Source organism: Salvelinus alpinus, chromosome 24 (genome assembly GCF_045679555.1).
Source record: "Salvelinus alpinus chromosome 24, SLU_Salpinus.1, whole genome shotgun sequence".
Classification (NCBI taxonomy): domain Eukaryota; kingdom Metazoa; phylum Chordata; class Actinopteri; order Salmoniformes; family Salmonidae; genus Salvelinus; species Salvelinus alpinus.
In genome coordinates, this window is record NC_092109.1 from 12,529,991 (window position 1) to 12,555,518 (window position 25,528).

The window sequence follows — 25,528 nt, forward strand, 5'->3', positions numbered from 1 at the left end:
CTCTCTGGCCTGATCACAGACAATGATGAGACAGCCTATAGGGAGGAGGTCAGACTTGGCAGTGTGGTGCCATGACAACAACCTCTCCCTCAATGTGAGCAAGACAAAGGAGCTGATTGTGGACTACAGGAAAAGGAGAGCCCGAACACGCCCCCATTCACATCGACGGGGCTGTAGTGGAGCGGGTTGAGTTCCTTGGTGTCCACATCAACAACTAACTATTATGTTCCAAACACACCAAGAAAGTTGTGAAGAGGACACGACAACACCTTTTCCCCCTCGGGAGACTGAAAAAATGTGTCATGGGGTCCCCAGATCCTCAAAAAGTTCTACAACTGCACCATCAAGAGCATCCTGACCAGTTGCATCACCACCTGGTATGGCAACTGCTCTGCATCCGACCATAAGGCGCTTGAGAGGGTAGTGCGTACGGCCCAGTACATCACTGGGACCAAGTTTCCTGCCATCCAGGACCTATATACTAGGCGGTGTCAGAGGAAGGCCCAAAAAATTGTCAAAGACTCCAGTCACCCAAGTCATAGACTGTTCTCTCTGCTACAGCACGAAAAGCGATACCAGAGTGCCAAGCCATAAGACTGCTGAACAATTAATCAAATGGCCACTTGGACTATTTGCATTGACACCCCTCTTTGTTTTTACACTGCTGCTACCTGCTGTTTATTATCGTTGCATGGTCACTTTAACCCTACCTACATGTACAAATTACCTCCACTAACCTGTACCCGCGCACATTGACTCAGTACCGGTACCCTCTGTATATATAGCCTCATGATTGCTATTTTATTGTGTTCTTTTTTTGTAATATTATTATATGTTTTGGCACACCTTGGCACACCTGTATTTGGGGAGTTTCGCCCATTCTTCTCTGCAGATCCTCTCAAGCTCTGTCAGGTTGGGTGACTGAGTGTGTTGCTGCAGAAATAAATAGGGCTATGCTCAAATAAAAAGAAAAATGTTCGCTACAGAAGTTTTTATTTTTATTTTGAGCACCTGCCCCCTGAATTTCAAACAAATATTACCCAATTATCCTCATTGAAATGACTTGGTGATGAATTGGTTTGCGCAGTGGGTGGTTTCTCGGTTTCTTTAGTGTGAGTCACCATTACCTCAGATAGGATGATGAGGAAGATGACGTGTTAACTGCATCTGGGTTTATGTGGCCTCGGAATTCATAGTTCTGTAGACACTAACAGCATACACACTGCTCCCTAGTGCAGAAGGAAAGAAAACACCTCCTACTCAGGTATACAAATAGCGGGTGGGTATGGAACGCCGTTTGGGTCTTTACGTGTCAAAAAAGATACACGTCAAATAACACTATTTTACGCGTCAAATAACACTATTTGACGTGTTAAATAAGCTTTTAATTTGACACGTCAAATAACACAATTCTATTAGAATGGTGTGTGTGATGAATTTGCACGTGTAAGCCAAGCGCCAACACTATCAGTAGCACTGTCAAAGCTGTACAAAAAAGTCTGCAAACAAGCAAACACCGGCCACGAACGATGTGTTTTCAATATCGCGATGGTAATAAGGCATTATTTGTTCGACCGCAACTTCTGGGGTAGCTAGCTACCTAGCTAGCACCAATACATCCAGCCTGAAAACAATGACCAGTAGAAACTGCAGTCATTTGACACGTAAAGACCAAAACGGCGTTCCATAGGTGGCATGATAACTCAACATGCTCGAACGCAATGAGAATACAGTTGTAAATGGCATCCAATGTCCTCACTGCCCCTGTTTCTACTAGGGCTGGGAATTGCCAGGTACCTCACGATATGTTATTATCATGATACTTAGGCCGATACGATATGTATTGCGATTCTCACGATTATCACGATTCTATATGTATTTTGATTCGATACTGTGATTTTTTCCACATTTTGTTACGTTACAGCCTTATTCTAAAATTGATTAAATACATTTTTTTTAATCATAAATCTACACACAATACGCCATAATGACAAAGCAAAAACAGGTTTTCAGATTTATTCACCTTAAAAAACAGAAATACCTTATTCAGACCCTTTGCTACGAGACTCGAAATTGAGCTCAGGTGCATCCTGTTCCCATTGATCATCCTTGAGATGTTTCTACAACTTGATTGGAGTCCACCTATGGTAAATTCTATTTATTGTACATGATTTGGAAAGGCACATAACTGTCTATATAAGGTGTCAGAGCAAAAACCAAGCCATGAGGTCGAAGGAATTGTCCGTAGAGCTCCGAGACAGGATTGAGTCGAGGCACAGATCTGGAGGTCTGGAGGTCCCCAAGAAAATGGAAGAAGTTTGGAACCACCAAGACTTCCTAAAGCTGGCCGCCCAGTCAAACTGAGCAGTCGGGGGAGAAGGGCCTTGATCAGGGAGGTGACCAAAAACCCTATGGTCACTCTCCTCTGTGGAGATGGGAGAACCTTCCAGAAGGACATCCATCTCTGGAGCACTCCCCCAATCAGGCCTTTATGGTAGAGTGGCAAGATGGAAGCCACTCCTCAGTGAGGCACATGATAGCCCGCTTGGAGTTTGCCAAAAGGCACCTAAAAACCTCTCAAACCATGAGAAACAAGATTCTCTGGTCTGATGAAACCAAGATTGAACTCTTTGGCCTGAATGCCAAGTGTCAAATCTGGAAGAAACCTGGCACCATCCGGTGAAGCATGGTGGTGGCAGCGACATGCTGAGGGGATGTTTTTCAGTGGCAGGGACTGGGAGACTAGTCAAGATCGAGGGAAATATGAACAGAGCAAAGTACAGAGATCCTTGATGAAAACCTGCTTCAGAGCGCTCAGTACCTCAGACTGAGGCAATGGTTCACCTTCCAACAGGACAACGACCCTAACCACACAGCCAAAACAACACAGAAGATGTCTTGGGACAAGCCTCTGAATGTCCTTGATTGGCCCAGACAGAGCCCGGACTTGATCGAACCTGATCGAACATTTCTAGAGAGACCTGAAAATAGCTGTGCAGCAACGCTCTGCAGAGAAGAATGGGAGAAACTCCCCAAATACAGGTGTGCCAAGCTTGTTTTTGCTTTGTCATTATGGGTATTGTGTGTAATTTGATGAGGGAAAATATCTATTTAATCCTTTTTGGAATAAGGCTGTAATGTAACAAAATGTAGAACAAGTCAAGGGGTCTGAATACATTCCGAATGCACTGTATGTCTGCTGCAAAGGTACAAGAAAGAGCGATGAGAAAACGAGTTATGATCAGTCATGGAAATAAAAGTGCTGAAATCAAATTGGCTCACTATTGAAAAAGAACATGGAGAACATGCTATCAAAGGACAATTCTGGAGTTTTGGTACAGGTACAGCCAACTAGCGCAAAAATAATATTGCTCTGTTGTCAAAATGACACGATACAATATATCATCAAAAATAATGTCCCGATATATAACTGTATCATTATTTCCCCCAATCACTAGTTTCTATCAACACACACACGCACACGCACACGCACACACACACACACACACACACACACACACACACACACACACACACACACACACACACACACACACACACACACACACACCTTACCTAGCCACCCTGCTCCAGAGTTGGGGACACACATGTCCAGCTCGGCGCTGGGCAAGACGAACCCCACCACGAACACCTCCACTCCATCAGACATCAGCGCCATGCCCAGCACGAAGAACAGCTGCCACTGGAACCTGCCGTGGCCACACTCCTGCATGATCAGCTCATACTGCTGGGCCAGCTCCTCCTCGTCCGCCTGCCTCTCCTGCTCCAGGTCCTTACGGTCCCTCGTGCTGTCTGAGACAAGTTGACCCAGAGAATCATGCCCGTCCCTAGGCTTCCCGTCAGCAGGCACCCCCTGATACTCCCCCTCATAGATCTCATCTTCATCATCGTGACCCTCCGTGGCGTCACTGGCGTAGTCTTCCTCGTCTTTGTCTTTGGCGGTAAGACCACCGGGGAAGTGGTCGTTGTCGTCGGGCTGCGTGTAGGCGTAGCGTCCATCATCATCATCGTCGTCCTCGTTCTGGAACTGGCTGTAGTTGCGTTGGGAGGAGTACTCGTCCGCGGCGCGGTTGACGACCTTGCTGACCTTCTTAGCGGCATGGCGTTTGGCCTCCTTGGCGATGTCCTTGGCGCCCTTCACCAGTGACGTCCTGTTGTTGTACGGCTCATCCATCTTGCTGACTCTGATTCTATCTACCTGTCTTTATTTGTCCTTTATCGAACCAGCTAGGTCAGTTGGGAACCAATGCTCACTGGCAAAAAGAACTGCCAAAAAAGCTGACCTAAGTGTGAGAGAAAATTAGAAAGTAACAAACATTAGCTTAAGTTCTTACTTTCTTCTGATGTAAGTTACAACAGGGCAACTCATCTGCAGCAAATCACAGTAAGTTGGGAGATGGTTCAAATGATACTAGCGTTGGCTAGGATAGCTAGCTGCTGCTGCTGGTGTGAGGGAGAGCAGATCTCTATGGCAGTGGGATGGGAGCAGTCACACGGTTGAGAGGTGAAGACAGCTGAGTTCCAGTAGGAGAGATCACCATCCACGCTGTCTTTAGGTCTGGTCACAGCTCATCTTTCTGTGGAGAGAGATACATTTGCTTAATTTCTGATCCAGCAGTGTTCAGGTTTAATGTCCCATCTCAGTGTCAGTCTCTAAAGTCAGGTTCTCTGCAGAGTGGACTGTTTGTGCCTGTAGATTTAGTGAGGAAGCCTTGAGGACTTCAGTGTGCTAGCTATAACTCTCCCTCAACATTATCAGGGGATCTGTCTGTGACGTCAATGGAAGGAAACGAACGTAAAAGGCGGAAACAAGGGACAGAGAGAAGGGGCTAAATAAAAGTGGATCCATTCCATACACTCTCTGACTGGAATGGGTCTGAGACACCCATGTGATCTGTTTGGGGGTCTACGAGTTCCGGTTAGGTCTGATCCATCTAGTCCTATACGGTACGTTCCATCTAGTTTCTGTGTTCCGTCTCTAGACTGGTCTAGAGTGTGTGTATTCTGTCTGAGCATGTGTGTTCCATCCTGCTTCACCACTAAATCAAAGATGTAATCACATTTTATATGTCACATGCGCCGAATACAACGGGTGTAGACTTTTCTGTGAAATGCTTTTTTTGGAGCCCTTCCCAAGGATGCATTAAAAAAATAACACAAACATTTAAATAGTAACACACAGGAGGAATAAAATACACAAGAATGAAGCTATATAAAGGGAGTACCAGTACCAGATCAATGTGCAGAGGTGCTGTACAACGTATTTGAGGTAGATATGTACATGAAGGCAGGGTAAAGTGACTAGACATCAGGATAGATAATAATAAGGTATTTGAGGTAGATATGTACATGAAGGCAGGGTAAAAGTGACTAGGCATCAGGATAGATAATAATAAGGTATTTGTGGTAGATATGTACATGAAGGCAGGGTAAAGTGACTAGGCATCAGGATAGATAATAATAAGGTATTTCAGGTAGATATGTACATGAAGGCAGGGTAAAGTGACTAGACATCAGGATAGATAATAATAAGGTATTTGAGGTAGATATGTACATGAAGGCAGGGTAAAGTGACTAGTCATCAGGATAGATAATAATAAGGTATTTGAGGTAGATATGTACATGAAGGCAGGGTAAAGTGACTAGGCATCAGGATAGATAATAATACGGTATTTGAGGGAGATATGTACATGAAGGCAGGGTAAAGTGACCAGGCATCAGGATAGATAATAATAAGAGTAAAGTAAAGAACAGAGTAGCAGCAGCATATGATGAGTGTTAAAGTGTGTGTGTATGATTGTGTATGTGTGTGTTTTTTTTGTAAGTGTGTCAGTGTAATGTTTGTGAGTGAGTGCGTATATAGTGTGTATAATAGTCTTGTGAGTGTGCATAGGGTAAATGCAAGATAGGGTCAATGCAGTCTTAATGAACCATTTAATTAACTGTATAGCAGTGTTATGGCTATTTAGCAGTATTATAGCTGTGAGGTAGAAGCTGTCTCGGAGCATGTTAGTCTGAGAACCGATGTTCCGGTACCGTTTGCTGGACGGTAGCAGAGTGAACAGCCTATGGCTTGGGTGGCTGACATCTTTAGCAACTTTCGGGCCATTTTAATCCCTCAAACTCACATTGTAAAGTGGTGGGTAACGCATTGATATCATGGCTACCATTGAAAGCAACCTATGACTTGAATGGCGAATGGGAGACGTGCTTTAATTATGAGTTGAGATTGAGAAATAAAATGGTAGCTATTTTTAATCGAGACTATCAAAACAGTTTTAACACATGAATCGTGCCCATCAAAACAATTAACACGTGATTGCATTTAGAATTATTGGTTGCGCAATGACCTGGCTTATAAAAGCATATTTCACTCCAGTACCAGCTTTTTGAGGAGCTGCTCTCGTGCTGTCTGACAGGTGATAGGCCATTCTGCTCCTCAAACTAGGCTCTGTATGCTGTGTGCGTGTGATAAGATACATAACGACTAATGGAATAATACACACGCCAATTGAATTCCTCAAATTTATGCAAATTAACCTATAGACCGATAAGCATGACCGGTCAAATGTATTTTTGTCGGCTAATGGATTAACGGTTAACTGTTAACATCCCTAGTTCTGTATGCGTTTCTGTGGGTAGAATAAACATGGTCTCGAGTTTTAGCGACCCTAGTGGCGGAGGAGACGTGTTGGTAGAAGTGAGGTAGACCGGTTTTAAGTCTGCCTGCGTTAAAGTCTCCGTCCACCAGAAATGCTGCCATTGGGTTTGCGGTTTCTTATTTGTTTATAGCCCCATACAGTTTGTTGATTGCCAAAGTGGTGTTGGCTTGTGGAGGGATGTAGACAGCTGTGATAATTACAGATGAGAACTCTTTTGCTAGGTAAAAAGGTCTGCAGCTTATTCTATATCAGGTGAGCAAAAGCGAGAGATTTCCTTCACACTGGAAACAGTGCACCAGTTGTTGTTTATGAAGAGGCACACCCCTCTCCCTTTGAACTTGCCCGAGGCTACTGTTGGTTGATCATGCCGCTGCATGGAGTTTCTGCAAGGCATATAATGTTGCAGCTTTTCAAGTCTCTCTGATAGGAGACTCTCGAACGAAGCTCATCCATCTTATTCTTGAGTGGCTGGACATTTGCCGATAAAACGGAGGTGAGTGCTGGTCGATTTCAACTTTGTCTCAGTCTCACCAGGACGCCAGCCCATCTACTGTGCCTACGCCCGCATCATTTTAAAAGCCCATGAAACAAAGGAATAGGGTTCAGTGTGAACAAGGGAATAGCTGAGTCAGATTTTAAGTCAAAATCGAGGTTAGTAACTGTCGATCTGATATCCAAAAGTGCTTGATGGTCATATGTGAACCGTTTCAGGAAGCTAGGCGTATGCCGCACGTCACTACTTCACAGGACAATTTTTGTTATCTAAATGTGTTTTTAGGCAGAAATGCTTTCTGGAACATGTGAACTTTCATGTGCCTTAATAGCAAACTTGCATGCCATCTGTAAATACGAATAAAATGGTGAAATTACGAGCCAAGTTTGTTTCACCACGGATAAAGACAGGAACCTTCCCGCCAGCCATGATTGGCTGAGATAATGGATGGGCTGGACATGCCGAGAGATGAGTTCAGATTGGTCTGCCATGTAGCATGCTTCTGTCTATAACATGAGCTGCTCAGTATGTGTAGATAATCCTTGCTACTGCAGCTTTTTTGAATGATATCATGGAGAACTTACAAAGTGTTTCTAATGCTCTCAACAACATTGCTGCCCTGACAAAGATCAGTGGGGAAAAGTTGTGATGGACTACTTTCTGGAGGACGATCGGGCCATGCTTATTCTATCTGACTGAAAATGAATCAGACGATGAGGAAATTCCTGATTTAGGCAAAAACATTGATGAGTGATGAGGAAGACATGGCAAACAACAGTGCTGTTGTCACAGAAGAAGTTGACCATGTTTAGAAATCAGTGGAATGCCCAGTGGAAGCAGCGTTTGATTGCAAATGCAGAGGGAGTCGAAAAGAGAACACAGAAGGCTGTTGTATAAAACACCTGTCTCCGGATTAAATCTTCCAAATAAGGGCAACCATGGCATCCAAGACAGAGAGGGAGAAGCGTTCATCCATATATATGGGTAAGGGTCGAAATATATTTTCAGATATTATACGTTTCTAATTTTGTCAAAGTTGTTTTCATTGCAAGTTAAAGCCTACTGTTAGCTAGCTAGCTAACGTTAGCTGGCTGGCTTGCTAGCTAAAGTTATGTGTATGATCTGTGTAGTAATATTATTTGAATCTCAGAAAGCCATTTGCATTGCTAGTTATAGCCTAATGTTAGCTAGCTAGCCAACATTGAAACTTGTTGCTTAGTATTAGCTACCTGCAGATTCATACTACATAAGTTCATGCATGGTAGCTAGCTATGACAATCGGTTTGTATTGCTAGTACTGTATGGGTTAGGATTATGGTTCGTTGTTTAGCTAGCTAGCTAACTTACATGTCTAAACAAAAGACTCCATTTCGCCCGATGATTACATGATCTGTGTAGTAATATTATTTGTATCTCAGAAATCCATTTCCATTGCTAGTTATAGCCTAATCAAGTCCATATTATGGCAAGAACAGCTCAAATAAGCAAAGAGAAATGACAGTCCATCATAACTTTAAGACATGAAGGTCAGTTAATGCGGAAAATTTTAAGAACATTGAAAGTTTCTTCAAGCGCAGTCGCAAAAACCATCAAAAGCTATGATGACACTGGCTCTCATGAGGACCTCCACAGGAAAGGAAGACCGAGAGTTACCTCTGCTGCAGAGGATAAGTTCATTAGAGTTACCAGCCTCAGAAATTGCAGCCCAAATAAATGCTTCACAGAGTTCAAGTAACAGACACATCTCAACATCAACTGTTCAGAGGAGACTGCGTGAATCAGGCCTTCATGGTCGAATTGCTTCAAAGAAACCACTACTAAAGGACACCAATAAGACGAAGAGACTTGCTTGGGGCAATAAACACGAGCAATGGACATTAGACTGGTTGAAATCTGTCCTTTGGTCTGATGAGTCAAAATTTTTGATTTTTGGTTCCAACCGCCATGTCTTTGTGAGACGCAGAGTAGGTGAATGGATGATCTCTGCATGTGTGGTTCCCACCGTGAAGCATGGAGGAGGAGGTATGATGGTGTGAGGGTGACACTGTCAGTGATTTATTTAGAATTCAATGCACACTTAACCAGCATGGCTACCATAGCATGCTGGTTTGGGATGAGTTAGATCGCAGAGGGACGGAAGCAGCCAACAAGCAAATGTGGGAACTCCTTCAAGACTGTTGGAAAAGCATTCCAGGTGAAGCTGGTTGAGAGAATGCCAAGAGTGTGTAAAGCTGTCATCAAGGCAAAGCGTGGCTACTTTAAAGAATCTCAAATATAAAATATATTTTGATTTGTTTAACACTTTTACGGTTACTACATGATTCCATATGTGTTATTTAAAAGTTTTGATATCTTCACTATTATTCTAAAATGTAGAAAATAGTAAAAAATAAAGTAAAAAATGAAGAAAAACCCTTGAATGAGTAGGTGTGTCAACTTTTGACGGGTACTTTAAATACAGTGCTTTCGGAAAGTATTCAGACCCCTTGACTTTTTCCACATTTTGTTATGTTACAGCGTTACTCTAAAATGTATTAAATAATGTTTTACCCTCATAAATCTACACACAATACCCCATAATGACAAAGCAAAAACAGGTTTTTAGAATTTTTTGAAAATGTATTTAAAAAAAACGGAAATATCATATTTAAATAAGTATTCAGACCCTTTACTCAGTACTTTGTTGAAGTACCTTTGGCATCAATTATAGCCTTCAGTCTTCTTGGGTAGGACGCCACAAGCTCGGTACACCGTTATTTGGGGAGTTTCTCCCATTCTTCTCTGCAGATCCTCTCAAGCTCTGTCAGGTTGGATGGGGAGCGTCGCTGCAGAGCTATTTTCAGGTCTCTCCAGAGATGTTCGATCGAGGTTCCAGTCCGGGCTCTTTATTTTATTTTTAATTTTTTCTTTCACCTCTGGCTGGGCCACAAAAGGACATTCAGAGACTTGTCCCGAAGCCACTCCTGCGTTGTCTTGGCTGTGTGCTTAGGGTCGTTGTCCTGTTGGAAGGTGAACCTTTGCGCCAGTCTGAGGTCCTGAGCGCTCTGGAGCAGGTTTTCATCAAGGAACTCTATGTACTTTGCTCCATTCATATTTCCTTCGATCCTGACAACTCTCCCAGTCCCTGCCGCTGAAAAACATTCCAGCAGGATGATGCTGCCACCACCATGCTTCACCGTAGGGATGGGGCCAGGTTTCCTCCAGACGTGACGCTTGGCATTCAGGCCAAAGAGTTCAATCTTGGTTTCATCAGAACAGAGAATCTTGTTTCTTATGGTTTTAGAGTCTTTGGGTGCCTTTTGGCAAACTCCAAGCGGGCTGTCATGTGCCGTTTACTGAGGAATGGCTTCCGTTTGGCCACTCTACCATAAAGGCCTGATTGGTGGAGTGCTGCAGCGATGGTTGTCCTTCTGGAAGGTTCTCCCAGAGGAATTCTCGAGCTCTATCACAGTAACCATTGTGTTCTTGGTCAACTCTCTGACCAAGGCCCTTCTCCTCCGATTGCTCAGTTTGGCCGGGTGGCCAGCTCCATGAAGAGTCTTGGTGGTTCCAAACTTCTTCCATTTAAGAATGATGAAGGCCACGTCGTTCTTGGGGACCTTCAATGCTGCAGAAATATTTTGGTACCATTCCCCAGATCTGTGCCTAGACAGAATCTTGTCTCAGAGCTTTACGGACAACTCCTTTAACCTCGTGGGTTGGTTTTTGCTCTGACATGCACTGTCAACTGTGGGACCTTATATAGACAGGTCTGTGCCTTTCCAAATAATGTCCATCAATTGAATTTACCACAGGCGGACTCCAATCAAGTTGTAGAAACATCTCAAGACTGATCAATAGAAACAGGATGCAGCTGAGCTCAATTTTGAGTCTTATAGCAAAGGGTCTGAATACTTATGTAAATAAGGTATTTCTGTTTTTGTTTTTTATAAATTGCAAGAAATTCCCCAAAACTGTTTTCGCTTTGTCATTATGGGATATTTTGTGTAGATTGCTGAGATTTTTTATTTATTTCATCATTTTAGAATAAGGTTGTAACGTAACAAAATGTTGTTAAAGTCAAGGGGTCTGCATACTTTCCCGAAAGCACTGTGTATATAAATGGGAAGCATGCACGCATCTTTCACTGAACTATGTAACGACAGATCGACAGGGATGTGACAATGAATTTTCATTTCTCTAATGTTCTTTTGTTGTTGTTTGCAGGTGCACAATCCTTCTGACCCTATTGTTTTCCTCTATTTTTGCAGCCAGGTCCCATATACTTTTTAACAAGAACAAGTTTTTACTCTGGTATTGTACCTGGCGGACCATGCACAAGTTCCATCACAGTCTGGACATTCACTTCTTGATCACAGGCCACAACAAGTTTGCCCCCAACTGGTGCTTCGGCCTCATCAAGCACCGCTTCGGAAAGACCAGAGTGAACACTTTGTCGGAGATTTCTGGTGTGGTGAAGGACAACACGGTCAACATCCCACAGCTGGTTGGACTGGAGGATGGTACGGTGCTGGTGGAAAGCTATGGCTGACAACAATACCTGACTCCGTACTTCAGCAGTACCAGCACTTCAGATGAATATCATTTTCATTGCATTGTATGAGGTTATTGTTTATTATCTAAACTTGGGAGGTGAATTGATATTATGTTATGGTTGTATTGTGTTGTAAATGTTTTGTCTATTTTACTGTTTTACAGCTTTGAGGCTCTGGAGCCTAGTGTTGTCAAGGAGCATTCAGATTGTCGGTACCAGGTTTCAGCTGCTGCAAAACGCTGATGTCCTACCTCTCATAGATGGTCTGCCTGTACAAGCACCACCTGGACTGGACACGACTAGACAAATGTAGCTTTTTGAGAAGATCAGGAAGTTTGGCGATGAAGAGGGCACGGACATTGACCTAAGTCAAGGGCAGAACAGAAACAGGCTCTCCGAATATAGATTCCCTTGTATATGCGTGGTGCGGACGGACCATTTCTATGCACATTCACATGACTCTCTCCTAACACACACACACACCATACCGTTGCTGCTACTATAGATTTTTTTTATCCTGCTGCTCAGCCACTTTAGCCCTGATTGTATGCATGTACTGTAACTACCTCATCTATCACCAGTATCACTGATATCATTATTGATATTGTTCTTGTACATACTGTATATTATTTAGTTCTTTCTCTACTGGAATTGACACTTTTTGTTATATTTTTTTTTTATCTGGACACTTTCTGTTTTTGATATTGTTACTATGGAAATATGCAAGTAACCGTTTCACTGTACTGTTTACACCTGCTGTATCCTGTGCATGTGACAAACAGAATTGGATTTCATTTGATATAGTGTGTGTTTACCAGAGAAGGTAATGTGAAGAACAACATGACCTGCTTCAAAGTCAGATTAATATATAGGCCAAGGACTAGATAAATATTTTTTTTACCTTGGGTTTTTCTTTATTGTAGGCTACTATTTTCACCACATTTAGTCTTGAAATCTTTGGTTGTTTACTACCTTACTCACCCTGTTTAGCACATGGCCTCACATGTGAATCCTTAAAGAGATGGGTGGGATTAAGGCGTAAGAGGGTGTGAACAATGCTGAGTGGGTGTAGACAAAGAAGAGCTCTCAAGCAGGGTGTACCAAAACATTCAAAACAAGTGTAGTTACAAGTTTATTCACTATCAAAGCATAATTATTTCCCCATTGTTCCTCAACTGCAGTCTATGATATACAATTTTGTAGCTTTGAGTCTGTACTTTTATCCAATGTGAAACACACTATTTCTAATGTTCCTATATAAGACTGAAAAGAGGCGCTGGATCAAATATGTGATAATAGTATGAACTTTCTGTACAAAAAAGTCAACATGAAAAATGTAACTTAATAGCGAAGTCGGGTTGGAAGTTGATCCTGAGCACACAGCCATGACAATGCAGGAGTGGCTTCGGGACAAGTCTCTGAATGTCCTGGAGTGGCCCAGCCAGGGCCCGGACTTGAACCCCGACCGAACATCTCTGGAGACACCTGAAAATAGCTGTGCTGTGACACTCCCCATCCAACCTGACAGAGCTTGAGAGGATCTGCAGAGAAGAATGGGAGAAACTCCCTAAATACAGGTGTGCCAAGCTTGTAGCATCATACCCAAGAAGACTCGAGGCTGTAATCGCTGCCAAAAGGTGCTTCAACAAAGTACTGATTAAAGGGTCTGAATATTTATGTAAATATGATCTTTCTGTTGTTTATTTTTAATACATTTGCAAATTTTCTAAAAACCTGTTTTTGCTTTGTCATTATGGGGTATTGTGTGTAGATTGATGAGGGGAAAAAACGATTTCAGCAATTTTATAATAAGGCTGTAACGTAACAAAATGTTTAAAAAAAGTGAAGGGGATGGATTACTTTCCGAATGCACTGTATCTGTATACTGTGCGTATACAGAAGAAGTGTAGAGTGGAGCGTAGTAGCCTTCATATGTAGAGAGGGGTGAGTGTGGGTTGAGGCCACTGTATAGGCAGATGACAGGATGATGTATGGTGTTTGTGCTAACCTCTGGTCCCAGGACTGAGATAAGACATGAGGATGCATCTGTCATGCTACCAGGAGCATTGAAGCTGGGGTCTAGACCAACCTCAACCAGCCCTGGAGATTTTGCTGCATTGCAGCAGTCAAATGGAGTGGAAAGCAGCATTGTTCTGACTAACTTTGTCTTTGCTGGTGGATTTGGGGTGTGTGTGTGTGTGTTCGTGTGAAGATGTCTGTGTGTGTAGTGTAGAAGGGAGTCTTGTTTGTGTGTGTGTGTGTGTGTGTGTGTGTGTGCGTGCGTGCGTGCGTGCGTGCGTGCGTGCATGCGTGCGCATGTGTGTGCCCATGCAGCATGTGTACTGTATGTGTATAGTATGTGACGTGTGTTCACACAACCACGTTATGTGGTGTATCTTTCTACTTCACTGCACCAATCAACCCAGTCCAATAAAGAAAGTAAAATACCTCAACCACAATGCAACAAACCATAAACATACAGCAATAATGTACCACCAGGACAACAAACACAAAGATATCTCTACTTCCTGTTCATCTGGCCCATCTAGAGAGGAGAGAGCCGTCTCGGAGGCTGCGTCCTAAATGGCTCCCTATTCTCTACATGGCCCCTGGTGAAAAGTACTGCACTATATAGGGAACAGTGTATCATTTTGGATGTTAGACAAGTTCCCTAAAATCAATTACAGTACTCCTGCTTCCCTAACACAGTGTCTGACGGCTCAGTGGGGGTCTGACCAGGACAACAGACCAAAATCACACTGGAGGCTGAGGTTTTGCACCCAGGGGGGGAGGTTGAGGGAATAGCTGATTAACTCTGCCTGACTAATTTCGGCACACCTTTTACAAAACGGGGTAAGAATACCGGTGAGGATGGGATAACCAAGCAGCCAAGGTAGGGGTGGGATGTAGACTGTGGAATAGGAATGCCCGTGAAATGTTTTAGTAAAGGTTGATTGAAAGACTCGTCACTTTACCACACTGTCCTTCTTTCTCCCTCTCCCCTTCTCTCCCTCTCCCTCCCTCTCCCCCTCTCTCCCTCTCTCTCTCTCTCTCCCTCGCTCTCTCTACAGTGTAAAAACGCTTCCAAGTCATCTTCATACAGGCAATCTGGGACTTAAAGGCCTTGTATGTCTGTCTGTTGACATTTCATTACGTATGATGGTGGATCCATTCCTTCCTACATACAGTTAATATGCTAATGCTCATTAATGCTGACATTTATAAATCACCACTGTGCACCTTGAGCGTCACAGATAACACACTATGGATTTATATGGTACATCAGTATAAACACACACTGACGCAGGTGCGAACAGAAAATCACACACACACTTTACCCTTCCAATTTCAAATCCAGAGTCAAATGCCTTTCCACGTCTCTCTCCCTGCGTAGCTGCTGTGCCTAGTGCAGTGATTGGGGTTAATATAGCTGCCGCAGCCTCAAGATGTGTTTTAAGCAATCAGCACATTTCCTGCTGGCTGGAATCAGGTGCCTGCTGAGGGGGACAAATGATTTCCTCCTAGTGGGGCTGTCATGGCCCGCTGACGCCACCCAGCCACCTTCATTAATCACACACACACGTGCATGCATGAACGCACACACACACACACACCTACGCACGGACACACACGCGCATGCACACACACGGTGGCTCAAAGAGCAGGGGAGATTTTTCCCGTTCTGTAGGAGATGGTGGGATAAAATGTTAAAATTAAATTCAAAAAATACAAACTTAAACCTGATTGCTCCTCTAAGTCGCTCTGGATAAGAGTGTCTGCTCAATGACTAACATGCAGCTTTCCATATCCAACCAGGGTTGCAAACAGAAAAAGTTTTTAAAATAAAAATCTGTATTCTGATTGGAGAGAACTGTTTAGATATATGTAGTACCTTTTCCGTTTAAAAAAAAAAAAATCCTCTTGTTTTTTGTGCTTTCTGAACACTGCCCAGGTATTCCTCAGGGAGTGAATGTGTGTGTGTGCAGGGTGGCGATGTTTCCTTATAAGGATGTTTGAAGAAGGAACGACACCCGTCCTCTTGTCTAGGTAGCTGCAGGATACTGCAGTAGCATCAGACGTGGTTTCCCCATGCTCTCACTCCCCTTTAATCATTTCATCCCAGCCAACCCCAAAACTCTACCTCTCAGGGGCAACAAAGGTTACTGTACAGGCTTGTTCTTAATCATCCTGCATCAATTGGAAAATAGAAATAAAAAACAAGAAAACTATATATATATATTTTGTTTTAAATGATTGGTCCAGAGGTGAAAAAGTACTGGCTGAAAAAGTTATGTGTAAATTCACTGCTCTGCCTCTCTTGGGGCTATGATGTCATAGTCTCAGTGATGTCACATTGCGACATTTTGTGTGTCTCCCTACTGTACTCCACATAGCATTGTCTGGTGATTGGTTACTGACTGCTTAAGACAAAGGGCAGTATAACAACCATTCATTACACTGGGACTCAATTATGTATTTATGGAGTCACACACACACACACACTGCATGAAAGCTGTCATAGTCTCAGGACACACACGTGGGCACGCACCCACACCCACCAAGCTGCCTGGCTGCGTGCAGTAATATGGTGATGGATGGCTGTGTGGGTTGACTGGCTGCTGGGGATGACTGCACAACAGCTGTAAGAGATCAAACTGGTGTCATAGAGGCACTGAGAACTGTGTGTGTGTGTGCATGTGTGTGTGCGTGTGTGTGTGTGTGTGTGTGTGTGTGTGTGTGTGTGTGTGTGTGTGTGTGTGTGTGTGTGTGTGTGTGTGTGTGTGTGTGTGTGTGTGTGTGTGTGTGTGTGTGTGTGTGTGTGTGTGTTGTTTAGCAATAACTATCACAAGCACTACATGGACACCTGCTCGTCGGACATCTCATTCCAAAATCATGGGTATTAATATGGAGTTGGTACCCCTTTGCTGCTAGAACAGCCTCCACTCTTCTGGGAAGACTTTCCACTGGATGTTGAAACATTGCTGCGAGGACTTGCTTCCATTCAGCCACAAGAGCATTAGTGAGGCCGGGCACTGGTGTTTGGGCGATTAGGCCTGGCTCGCAGTCGGCGTTCAATGTAAGTACCAATACTGACATAAAGACCATAAAATATAAGTATCCAAAAGGAATTGGGTCTTTCCATCAATAATGGGGCCAATGTGTGACATTGGGCTCAACATTTCTAAATGGTTTTAAAAAACAAAAAATAAAAATGATTTTTATGCAGCTCCAGGAATAGAGGAATATATGCAAATTGACCCATAATTCCAATTTCAACATCGGCCTAGGACAATACATCCTTGAAGCAAGGTTGATACAGACATCGGCCTAAGACAATACATCCTTGAAGCAAGGTTGATACAGACATCGGCCTAGGACAATACATCCTTGAAGCAGCGTTGATACAGACATCGGCCTAGGACAATACATCCTTGAAGCAGGGTTGATACAGACATCGGCCTAGGACAATACATCCTTTAAGCAGGGTTGATACAGACATCGGCCTAGGACAATACATCCTTGAAGCAAGGTTGATACAGACATCGGCCTAGGACAATACATCCTTGAAGCAAGGTTGATACAGACATCGGCCTAGGACAATACATCCTTTAAGCAGGGTTGATACAGACATCGGCCTAGGACAATACATCCTTTAAGCAGGGTTGATACAGACATCGGCCTAGGACAATACATCCTTTAAGCAGGGTTGATACAGACATCGGCCTAGGACAATACATCCTTTAAGCAAGGTTGATACAGACATCGGCCTAGGACAATACATCCTTTAAGCAAGGTTGATACAGACATCGGCCTAGGACAATACATCCTTTAAGCAAGGTTGATACAGACATCGGCCTAGGACAATACATCCTTGAAGCAAGGTTGATACAGACATCAGCCTAGGACAATACATCCTTTAAGCAAGGTTGATACAGACATCAGCCTAGGACAATAGATCCTTTAAGCAAGGTTGATACAGACATCGGCCTAGGACAATACATCCTTGAAGCAAGGTTGATACAGACATCGGCCTAGGACAATACATCCTTTAAGCAAGGTTGATACAGACATCGGCCTAGGACAATACATCCTTTAAGCAAGGTTGATACAGACATCGGCCTAGGACAATACATCCTTGAAGCAAGGTTGATACAGACATCGGCCTAGGACAATACATCCTTGAAGCAAGGTTGATACAGACATCGGCCTAGGACAATACATCCTTGAAGCAGGGTTGATACAGACATCGGCCTAGGACAATACATCCTTGAAGCAGGGTTGATACAGACATCGGCCTAGGACAATACATCCTTGAAGCAGGGTTGATACAGACATCGGCCTAGGACAATACATCCTTGAAGCAGGGTTGATACAGACATCGGCCTAGGACAATACATCCTTGAAGCAAGGTTGATACAGACATCGGCCTAGGACAATACATCCTTTAAGCAGGGTTGATACAGACATCGGCCTAGGACAATACATCCTTGAAGCAAGGTTGATACAGACATCGGCCTAGGACAATACATCCTTGAAGCAAGGTTGATACAGACATCGGCCTAGGACAATACATCCTTGAAGCAGGGTTGATACAGACATCGGCCTAGGACAATACATCCTTGAAGCAAGGTTGATACAGACATCGGCCTAGGACAATACATCCTTGAAGCAGGGTTGATACAGACATCGGCCTAGGACAATACATCCTTGAAGCAAGGTGGATACAGACATCGGCGAGTCAAATTCAAGGCCATTCAGGGACTTTCTCAAGCACTTCATTGTATTTTCAAATACCTCAATGTTATACAATTGTGGAGCAGTTAGCCTGGTGGCTAAGAGCATTGGGCCAGTAACCTAAAGGTTGCTGGTTTGAATCCCCAAGCCGACTAGGTTAAAAATATGTCCATGTGCCCTTGAGCAAGGCACTTAACCTTAATTGCTCCTGTAAAACGATCTAGATAAGAGTGTCTGCTAAATGACTAAAATGCCATAATTTAGATGTATGTACATATAGGGCTTAATATAGAACACCCCCCCCCCCCCCCCCACAACAAAAGAACATGCAAAAAGTGTAAAAATAAATAAATAAGTAGGCAATTAACACACTTTCAGAATAATTAATTGTTTAGGCCTTGTAAATGCATTGATTTTATAATTATTATTATATACCTAAAATATGTGAGAATAATGTGTACTTGCCTGACTAAATTAATTGAATGAACGCATCCATGCCGGTTTTCTGTAGCCTATGTTGCCCACACAGGCAAACATAATAAAACCATGAGTAGCGGTAGCATTAATCTCGCCATCTGTTTTTATAATGAGAAAACGACCAAAAACCAGGTTCCTTTTGTAATGGGAGGATTTTTATGAGAAGCCAAGTTGAAGCCAACAATAGATATTGTCATCCTCATAATAACCGCACGTGGTTTAACCGCAACAGATTAGCTCAACAACACCCGTCAATTGAAGCCGCGGGAAACAACACGAAACTGGTCACATCTCTCACAAAAACGTATCAAAAATGAAATCACGGATAATTATAAGGTAGCAGGAGAAGTTAGAAATTGGCTACAATAATTACACGGACTTTTCAAGCACCAAATTGAGGAAATGTCTGAATTTCAAGGTAGGCCTATTCCTACTTGAATTTCGGAGCTCCAAATTCAAATTCAAGTAGGCTACTTCAAGCCCCCTGTTGTTTAAAATTGCAGGTCTAACATGTAGAACAAAATGTATTCGTCATGTTATTTCATTACCAGATCATAGTGTGAAGAAGCCCACGAGGCTACGTAATGTGTTGTCATTATATCAAGAATAATTAATAGGAATAGTGTTGCGCAATAATATATACTACACACGTGTTCAATCCCAGGGCTAAAAACATATGAAAACGTGAACTCATTACCTTGATGCTTTTCTCTGTTAAATCTAAGGAGACCTTGCTGTAAATCAAGCAGACAACAGATGATGAACATCAATTCACTAGGGATATTAGACCCGACGTGAATCATTTCACAACTGTCTTCACCTGTTTAACGAATGAGACACCAAAATATTCTGGACATTACTAGTGAACACCTTTTCTTCAGCACTTGGGCTGTCGTAGCATTGCATGCGCTGTCACAACACCTGTTCCTGTTCCTCCGTTCCTTCCTGGATCAGATGATGATGTGTGAAATTATCACAGCATAATTGCAGCTCAACACCAAGTGTGCATCCAACAAGTATTATACATAATTATTGATCAACCACGTCAATGACTGTATCGAATTAGGTTTTAATTATCAAGGTAATATGACTCTTTCGGTTAGAAGCATTCGATTTTGCAATTGCATTTAATATTTTGGGATTTGTATGCCCATGAAAACTGTTTTCACCCAGTAACATAATACATGAAATGTTACATAGTTACACTGCATTTCTGAGATGTCCGACAGCTAGATCCAATATTCTTACAGGGTTCAAATTCAATGTATAATTTAACTAATTCATGGTTAATATATGATATAGCGACAACTTACTCTACCATAAATGCAAAGATGGAAAAATTATGTTTATGTTAAACGATTTTCGACAAAATCCGTCAAGACACCAACCATGATAAAGAGTTAAACATAGGTTTTATGTCCCCCCCCTATATCTTGATGTAATGACATTAAACAAAGTGGCATATTATTATGAATGACTTCCGCTGTAACAAGTTGTCCAGCATTGGAACTCTTCACTGGTACCCTAGTTTATAGAAAGTCCCAATTACATTAAATGTGACTACTATAATCAATGGAACAATCTTTTCGTGAGTTGATACACTCTATTCCAACGTTGATATACCTCTATTCCAATTTACAGTCAACATTGAGTTAATTAAGGTAGATGTCTGTCTGGTAGCCAGATAACGTTCTCCAGGGTCAGTCCCAATTGGCACCCTATTTCCCTATTCCCAAGGCCCATTGGGGATTCTTGTCAAAAGGAGCGCACTATAGGGAAAAGGGTGCCATTTGGGACACACACCCACGATGTATAGCTGAGCCAGGGAAATGTCAATACGCCCACGTTCAGTCCTGCTCAAGCTCCCATAATTAACTGTTTCAACTGTTTAGTGTCGGTCTCCATCAAACGGACACATCGCCAATGTTACAGTACAAAGAGAGACAGCGGGATGTTGTGTATGTTCAGCACTAACAATGGAAGCCGAGATAGTAGTACTGGGCAAAGAAAGAATATCTTGAGTGTTCTTTCTCTCCTTCTTTCTCTCTTCCTCTCTTTCTTTTCTATCTCTCTGGCTCTCGTTCCCCTCTCTCTGCTGGTCGTTTCACGCACCACGGGTTCCCCCTTTACTACCGCGGTTCTATCAGCTCGTGAGAGGCTGCGCTGCTGCTGCTTGGTCACAGTAAACCCGACCAGGAAGGACATCAATCACCGGCCGGCCTTTTGACGAAAGCCGCGTTCTGTAATGAGATTCTAGGTCTTGTCCTGACATTGTGGACGGGAATCAAACCTCCATCCTCCTCTATCCTCTAACTGCTCTCCTATCTACAGACGACTCAGTGGCAGGTAGCTTAATGGTTTAAGCGCGTTCGCATCTCTGAGCCCAGTTGAAAAAACGGTCAATGTGCCCTTGAGCAAGGCACTTAACCCAAGGCACATGCTCCTGTATTTCATATATGTTATGAATTGCAATTAGTACAATATGTTACGAATTTGCAATAAGTACAGTATGATATGTTATGCATTTGGTGCGTCTAACGTTAGCTAGGTGGCTCGGTGGCTACTGTTAGCTAGGCTATGAGTTAGGTTAAGGGGGGAAGGGGAAGGGTTAGCTAACAAGTTGAATAGTTGCAAATTAGCTAAAATGCTAAAATTGTCCTTGATGAGATTTGAACGCCCAACCCTTGGGTTGCTGGATGTTTGCGCTATACACCAAACCCATCCATTTCATTTTTGCTTTAACAAGTAACCTTGTCTTATATAACCATACCAAACATAACATATTTCAATACATCCTTGAAGCAGGGTTGATACAGACATCGGCCTAGGACAATACATCCTTGAAGCAGGGTTGATACAGACATCGGCCTAGGACAATACATCCTTGAAGCAGGGTTGATACAGACATCGGCCTAGGACAATACATCCTTGAAGCAGGGTTGATACAGACATCGGCCTAGGACAATACATCCTTGAAGCAGGGTTGATACAGACATCGGCCTAGGACAATACATCCTTGAAGCAAGGTTGATACAGACATCGGCCTAGGACAATACATCCTTTAAGCAGGGTTGATACAGACATCGGCCTAGGACAATACATCCTTGAAGCAAGGTTGATACAGACATCGGCCTAGGACAATACATCCTTGAAGCAAGGTTGATACAGACATCGGCCTAGGACAATACATCCTTGAAGCAGGGTTGATACAGACATCGGCCTAGGACAATACATCCTTGAAGCAAGGTTGATACAGACATCGGCCTAGGACAATACATCCTTGAAGCAGGGTTGATACAGACATCGGCCTAGGACAATACATCCTTGAAGCAAGGTGGATACAGACATCGGCGAGTCAAATTCAAGGCCATTCAGGGACTTTCTCAAGCACTTCATTGTATTTTCAAATACCTCAATGTTATACAATTGTGGAGCAGTTAGCCTGGTGGCTAAGAGCATTGGGCCAGTAACCTAAAGGTTGCTGGTTTGAATCCCCAAGCCGACTAGGTTAAAAATATGTCCATGTGCCCTTGAGCAAGGCACTTAACCTTAATTGCTCCTGTAAAACGATCTAGATAAGAGTGTCTGCTAAATGACTAAAATGCCATAATTTAGATGTATGTACATATAGGGCTTAATATAGAACACCCCCCCCCCCCCCCCACAACAAAAGAACATGCAAAAAGTGTAAAAATAAATAAATAAGTAGGCAATTAACACACTTTCAGAATAATTAATTGTTTAGGCCTTGTAAATGCATTGATTTTATAATTATTATTATATACCTAAAATATGTGAGAATAATGTGTACTTGCCTGACTAAATTAATTGAATGAACGCATCCATGCCGGTTTTCTGTAGCCTATGTTGCCCACACAGGCAAACATAATAAAACCATGAGTAGCGGTAGCATTAATCTCGCCATCTGTTTTTATAATGAGAAAACGACCAAAAACCAGGTTCCTTTTGTAATGGGAGGATTTTTATGAGAAGCCAAGTTGAAGCCAACAATAGATATTGTCATCCTCATAATAACCGCACGTGGTTTAACCGCAACAGATTAGCTCAACAACACCCGTCAATTGAAGCCGCGGGAAACAACACGAAACTGGTCACATCTCTCACAAAAACGTATCAAAAATGAAATCACGGATAATTATAAGGTAGCAGGAGAAGTTAGAAATTGGCTACAATAATTACACGGACTTTTCAAGCACCAAATTGAGGAAATGTCTGAATTTCAAGGTAGGCCTATTCCTACTTGAATTTCGGAGCTCCAAATTCAAATTCAAGTAGGCTACTTCAAGCCCCCTGTTGTTTAAAATTGCAGGTCTAACATGTAGAACAAAATGTATTCGTCATGTTATTTCATTACCAGATCATAGTGTGAAGAAGCCCACGAGGCTACGTAATGTGTTGTCATTATATCAAGAATAATTAATAGGAATAGTGTTGCGCAATAATATATACTACACACGTGTTCAATCCCAGGGCTAAAAACATATGAAAACGTGAACTCATTACCTTGATGCTTTTCTCTGTTAAATCTAAGGAGACCTTGCTGTAAATCAAGCAGACAACAGATGATGAACATCAATTCACTAGGGATATTAGACCCGACGTGAATCATTTCACAACTGTCTTCACCTGTTTAACGAATGAGACACCAAAATATTCTGGACATTACTAGTGAACACCTTTTCTTCAGCACTTGGGCTGTCGTAGCATTGCATGCGCTGTCACAACACCTGTTCCTGTTCCTCCGTTCCTTCCTGGATCAGATGATGATGTGTGAAATTATCACAGCATAATTGCAGCTCAACACCAAGTGTGCATCCAACAAGTATTATACATAATTATTGATCAACCACGTCAATGACTGTATCGAATTAGGTTTTAATTATCAAGGTAATATGACTCTTTCGGTTAGAAGCATTCGATTTTGCAATTGCATTTAATATTTTGGGATTTGTATGCCCATGAAAACTGTTTTCACCCAGTAACATAATACATGAAATGTTACATAGTTACACTGCATTTCTGAGATGTCCGACAGCTAGATCCAATATTCTTACAGGGTTCAAATTCAATGTATAATTTAACTAATTCATGGTTAATATATGATATAGCGACAACTTACTCTACCATAAATGCAAAGATGGAAAAATTATGTTTATGTTAAACGATTTTCGACAAAATCCGTCAAGACACCAACCATGATAAAGAGTTAAACATAGGTTTTATGTCCCCCCCCTATATCTTGATGTAATGACATTAAACAAAGTGGCATATTATTATGAATGACTTCCGCTGTAACAAGTTGTCCAGCATTGGAACTCTTCACTGGTACCCTAGTTTATAGAAAGTCCCAATTACATTAAATGTGACTACTATAATCAATGGAACAATCTTTTCGTGAGTTGATACACTCTATTCCAACGTTGATATACCTCTATTCCAATTTACAGTCAACATTGAGTTAATTAAGGTAGATGTCTGTCTGGTAGCCAGATAACGTTCTCCAGGGTCAGTCCCAATTGGCACCCTATTTCCCTATTCCCAAGGCCCATTGGGGATTCTTGTCAAAAGGAGCGCACTATAGGGAAAAGGGTGCCATTTGGGACACACACCCATGATGTATAGCTGAGCCAGGGAAATGTCAATACGCCCACGTTCAGTCCTGCTCAAGCTCCCATAATTAACTGTTTCAACTGTTTAGTGTCGGTCTCCATCAAACGGACACATCGCCAATGTTACAGTACAAAGAGAGACAGCGGGATGTTGTGTATGTTCAGCACTAACAATGGAAGCCGAGATAGTAGTACTGGGCAAAGAAAGAATATCTTGAGTGTTCTTTCTCTCCTTCTTTCTCTCTTCCTCTCTTTCTTTTCTATCTCTCTGGCTCTCGTTCCCCTCTCTCTGCTGGTCGTTTCACGCACCACGGGTTCCCCCTTTACTACCGCGGTTCTATCAGCTCGTGAGAGGCTGCGCTGCTGCTGCTTGGTCACAGTAAACCCGACCAGGAAGGACATCAATCACCGGCCGGCCTTTTGACGAAAGCCGCGTTCTGTAATGAGATTCTAGGTCTTGTCCTGACATTGTGGACGGGAATCAAACCTCCATCCTCCTCTATCCTCTAACTGCTCTCCTATCTACAGACGACTCAGTGGCAGGTAGCTTAATGGTTTAAGCGCGTTCGCATCTCTGAGCCCAGTTGAAAAAACGGTCAATGTGCCCTTGAGCAAGGCACTTAACCCAAGGCACATGCTCCTGTATTTCATATATGTTATGAATTGCAATTAGTACAATATGTTACGAATTTGCAATAAGTACAGTATGATATGTTATGCATTTGGTGCGTCTAACGTTAGCTAGGTGGCTCGGTGGCTACTGTTAGCTAGGCTATGAGTTAGGTTAAGGGGGGAAGGGGAAGGGTTAGCTAACAAGTTGAATAGTTGCAAATTAGCTAAAATGCTAAAATTGTCCTTGATGAGATTTGAACGCCCAACCCTTGGGTTGCTGGATGTTTGCGCTATACACCAAACCCATCCATTTCATTTTTGCTTTAACAAGTAACCTTGTCTTATATAACCATACCAAACATAA

General features: G+C 42.6%; 1 protein-coding gene across 2 annotated transcripts in view; it reads right to left on the minus strand.

Annotated features, from left to right (window-relative positions):
• LOC139552174 (synaptic vesicle glycoprotein 2C-like) overlaps positions 1–25,528 on the minus strand; it is an 88,539-nt gene that overhangs the window by 61,696 nt on the left and 1,315 nt on the right. For both annotated transcript variants that reach the window (XM_071363623.1, XM_071363622.1), the window contains exon 2: positions 3,577–4,598. In XM_071363623.1, the coding sequence (XP_071219724.1) occupies positions 3,577–4,195 (619 nt within the window). In that variant the 5' untranslated portion in view covers positions 4,196–4,598. The remainder of the gene's footprint in view (positions 1–3,576; positions 4,599–25,528) is intronic.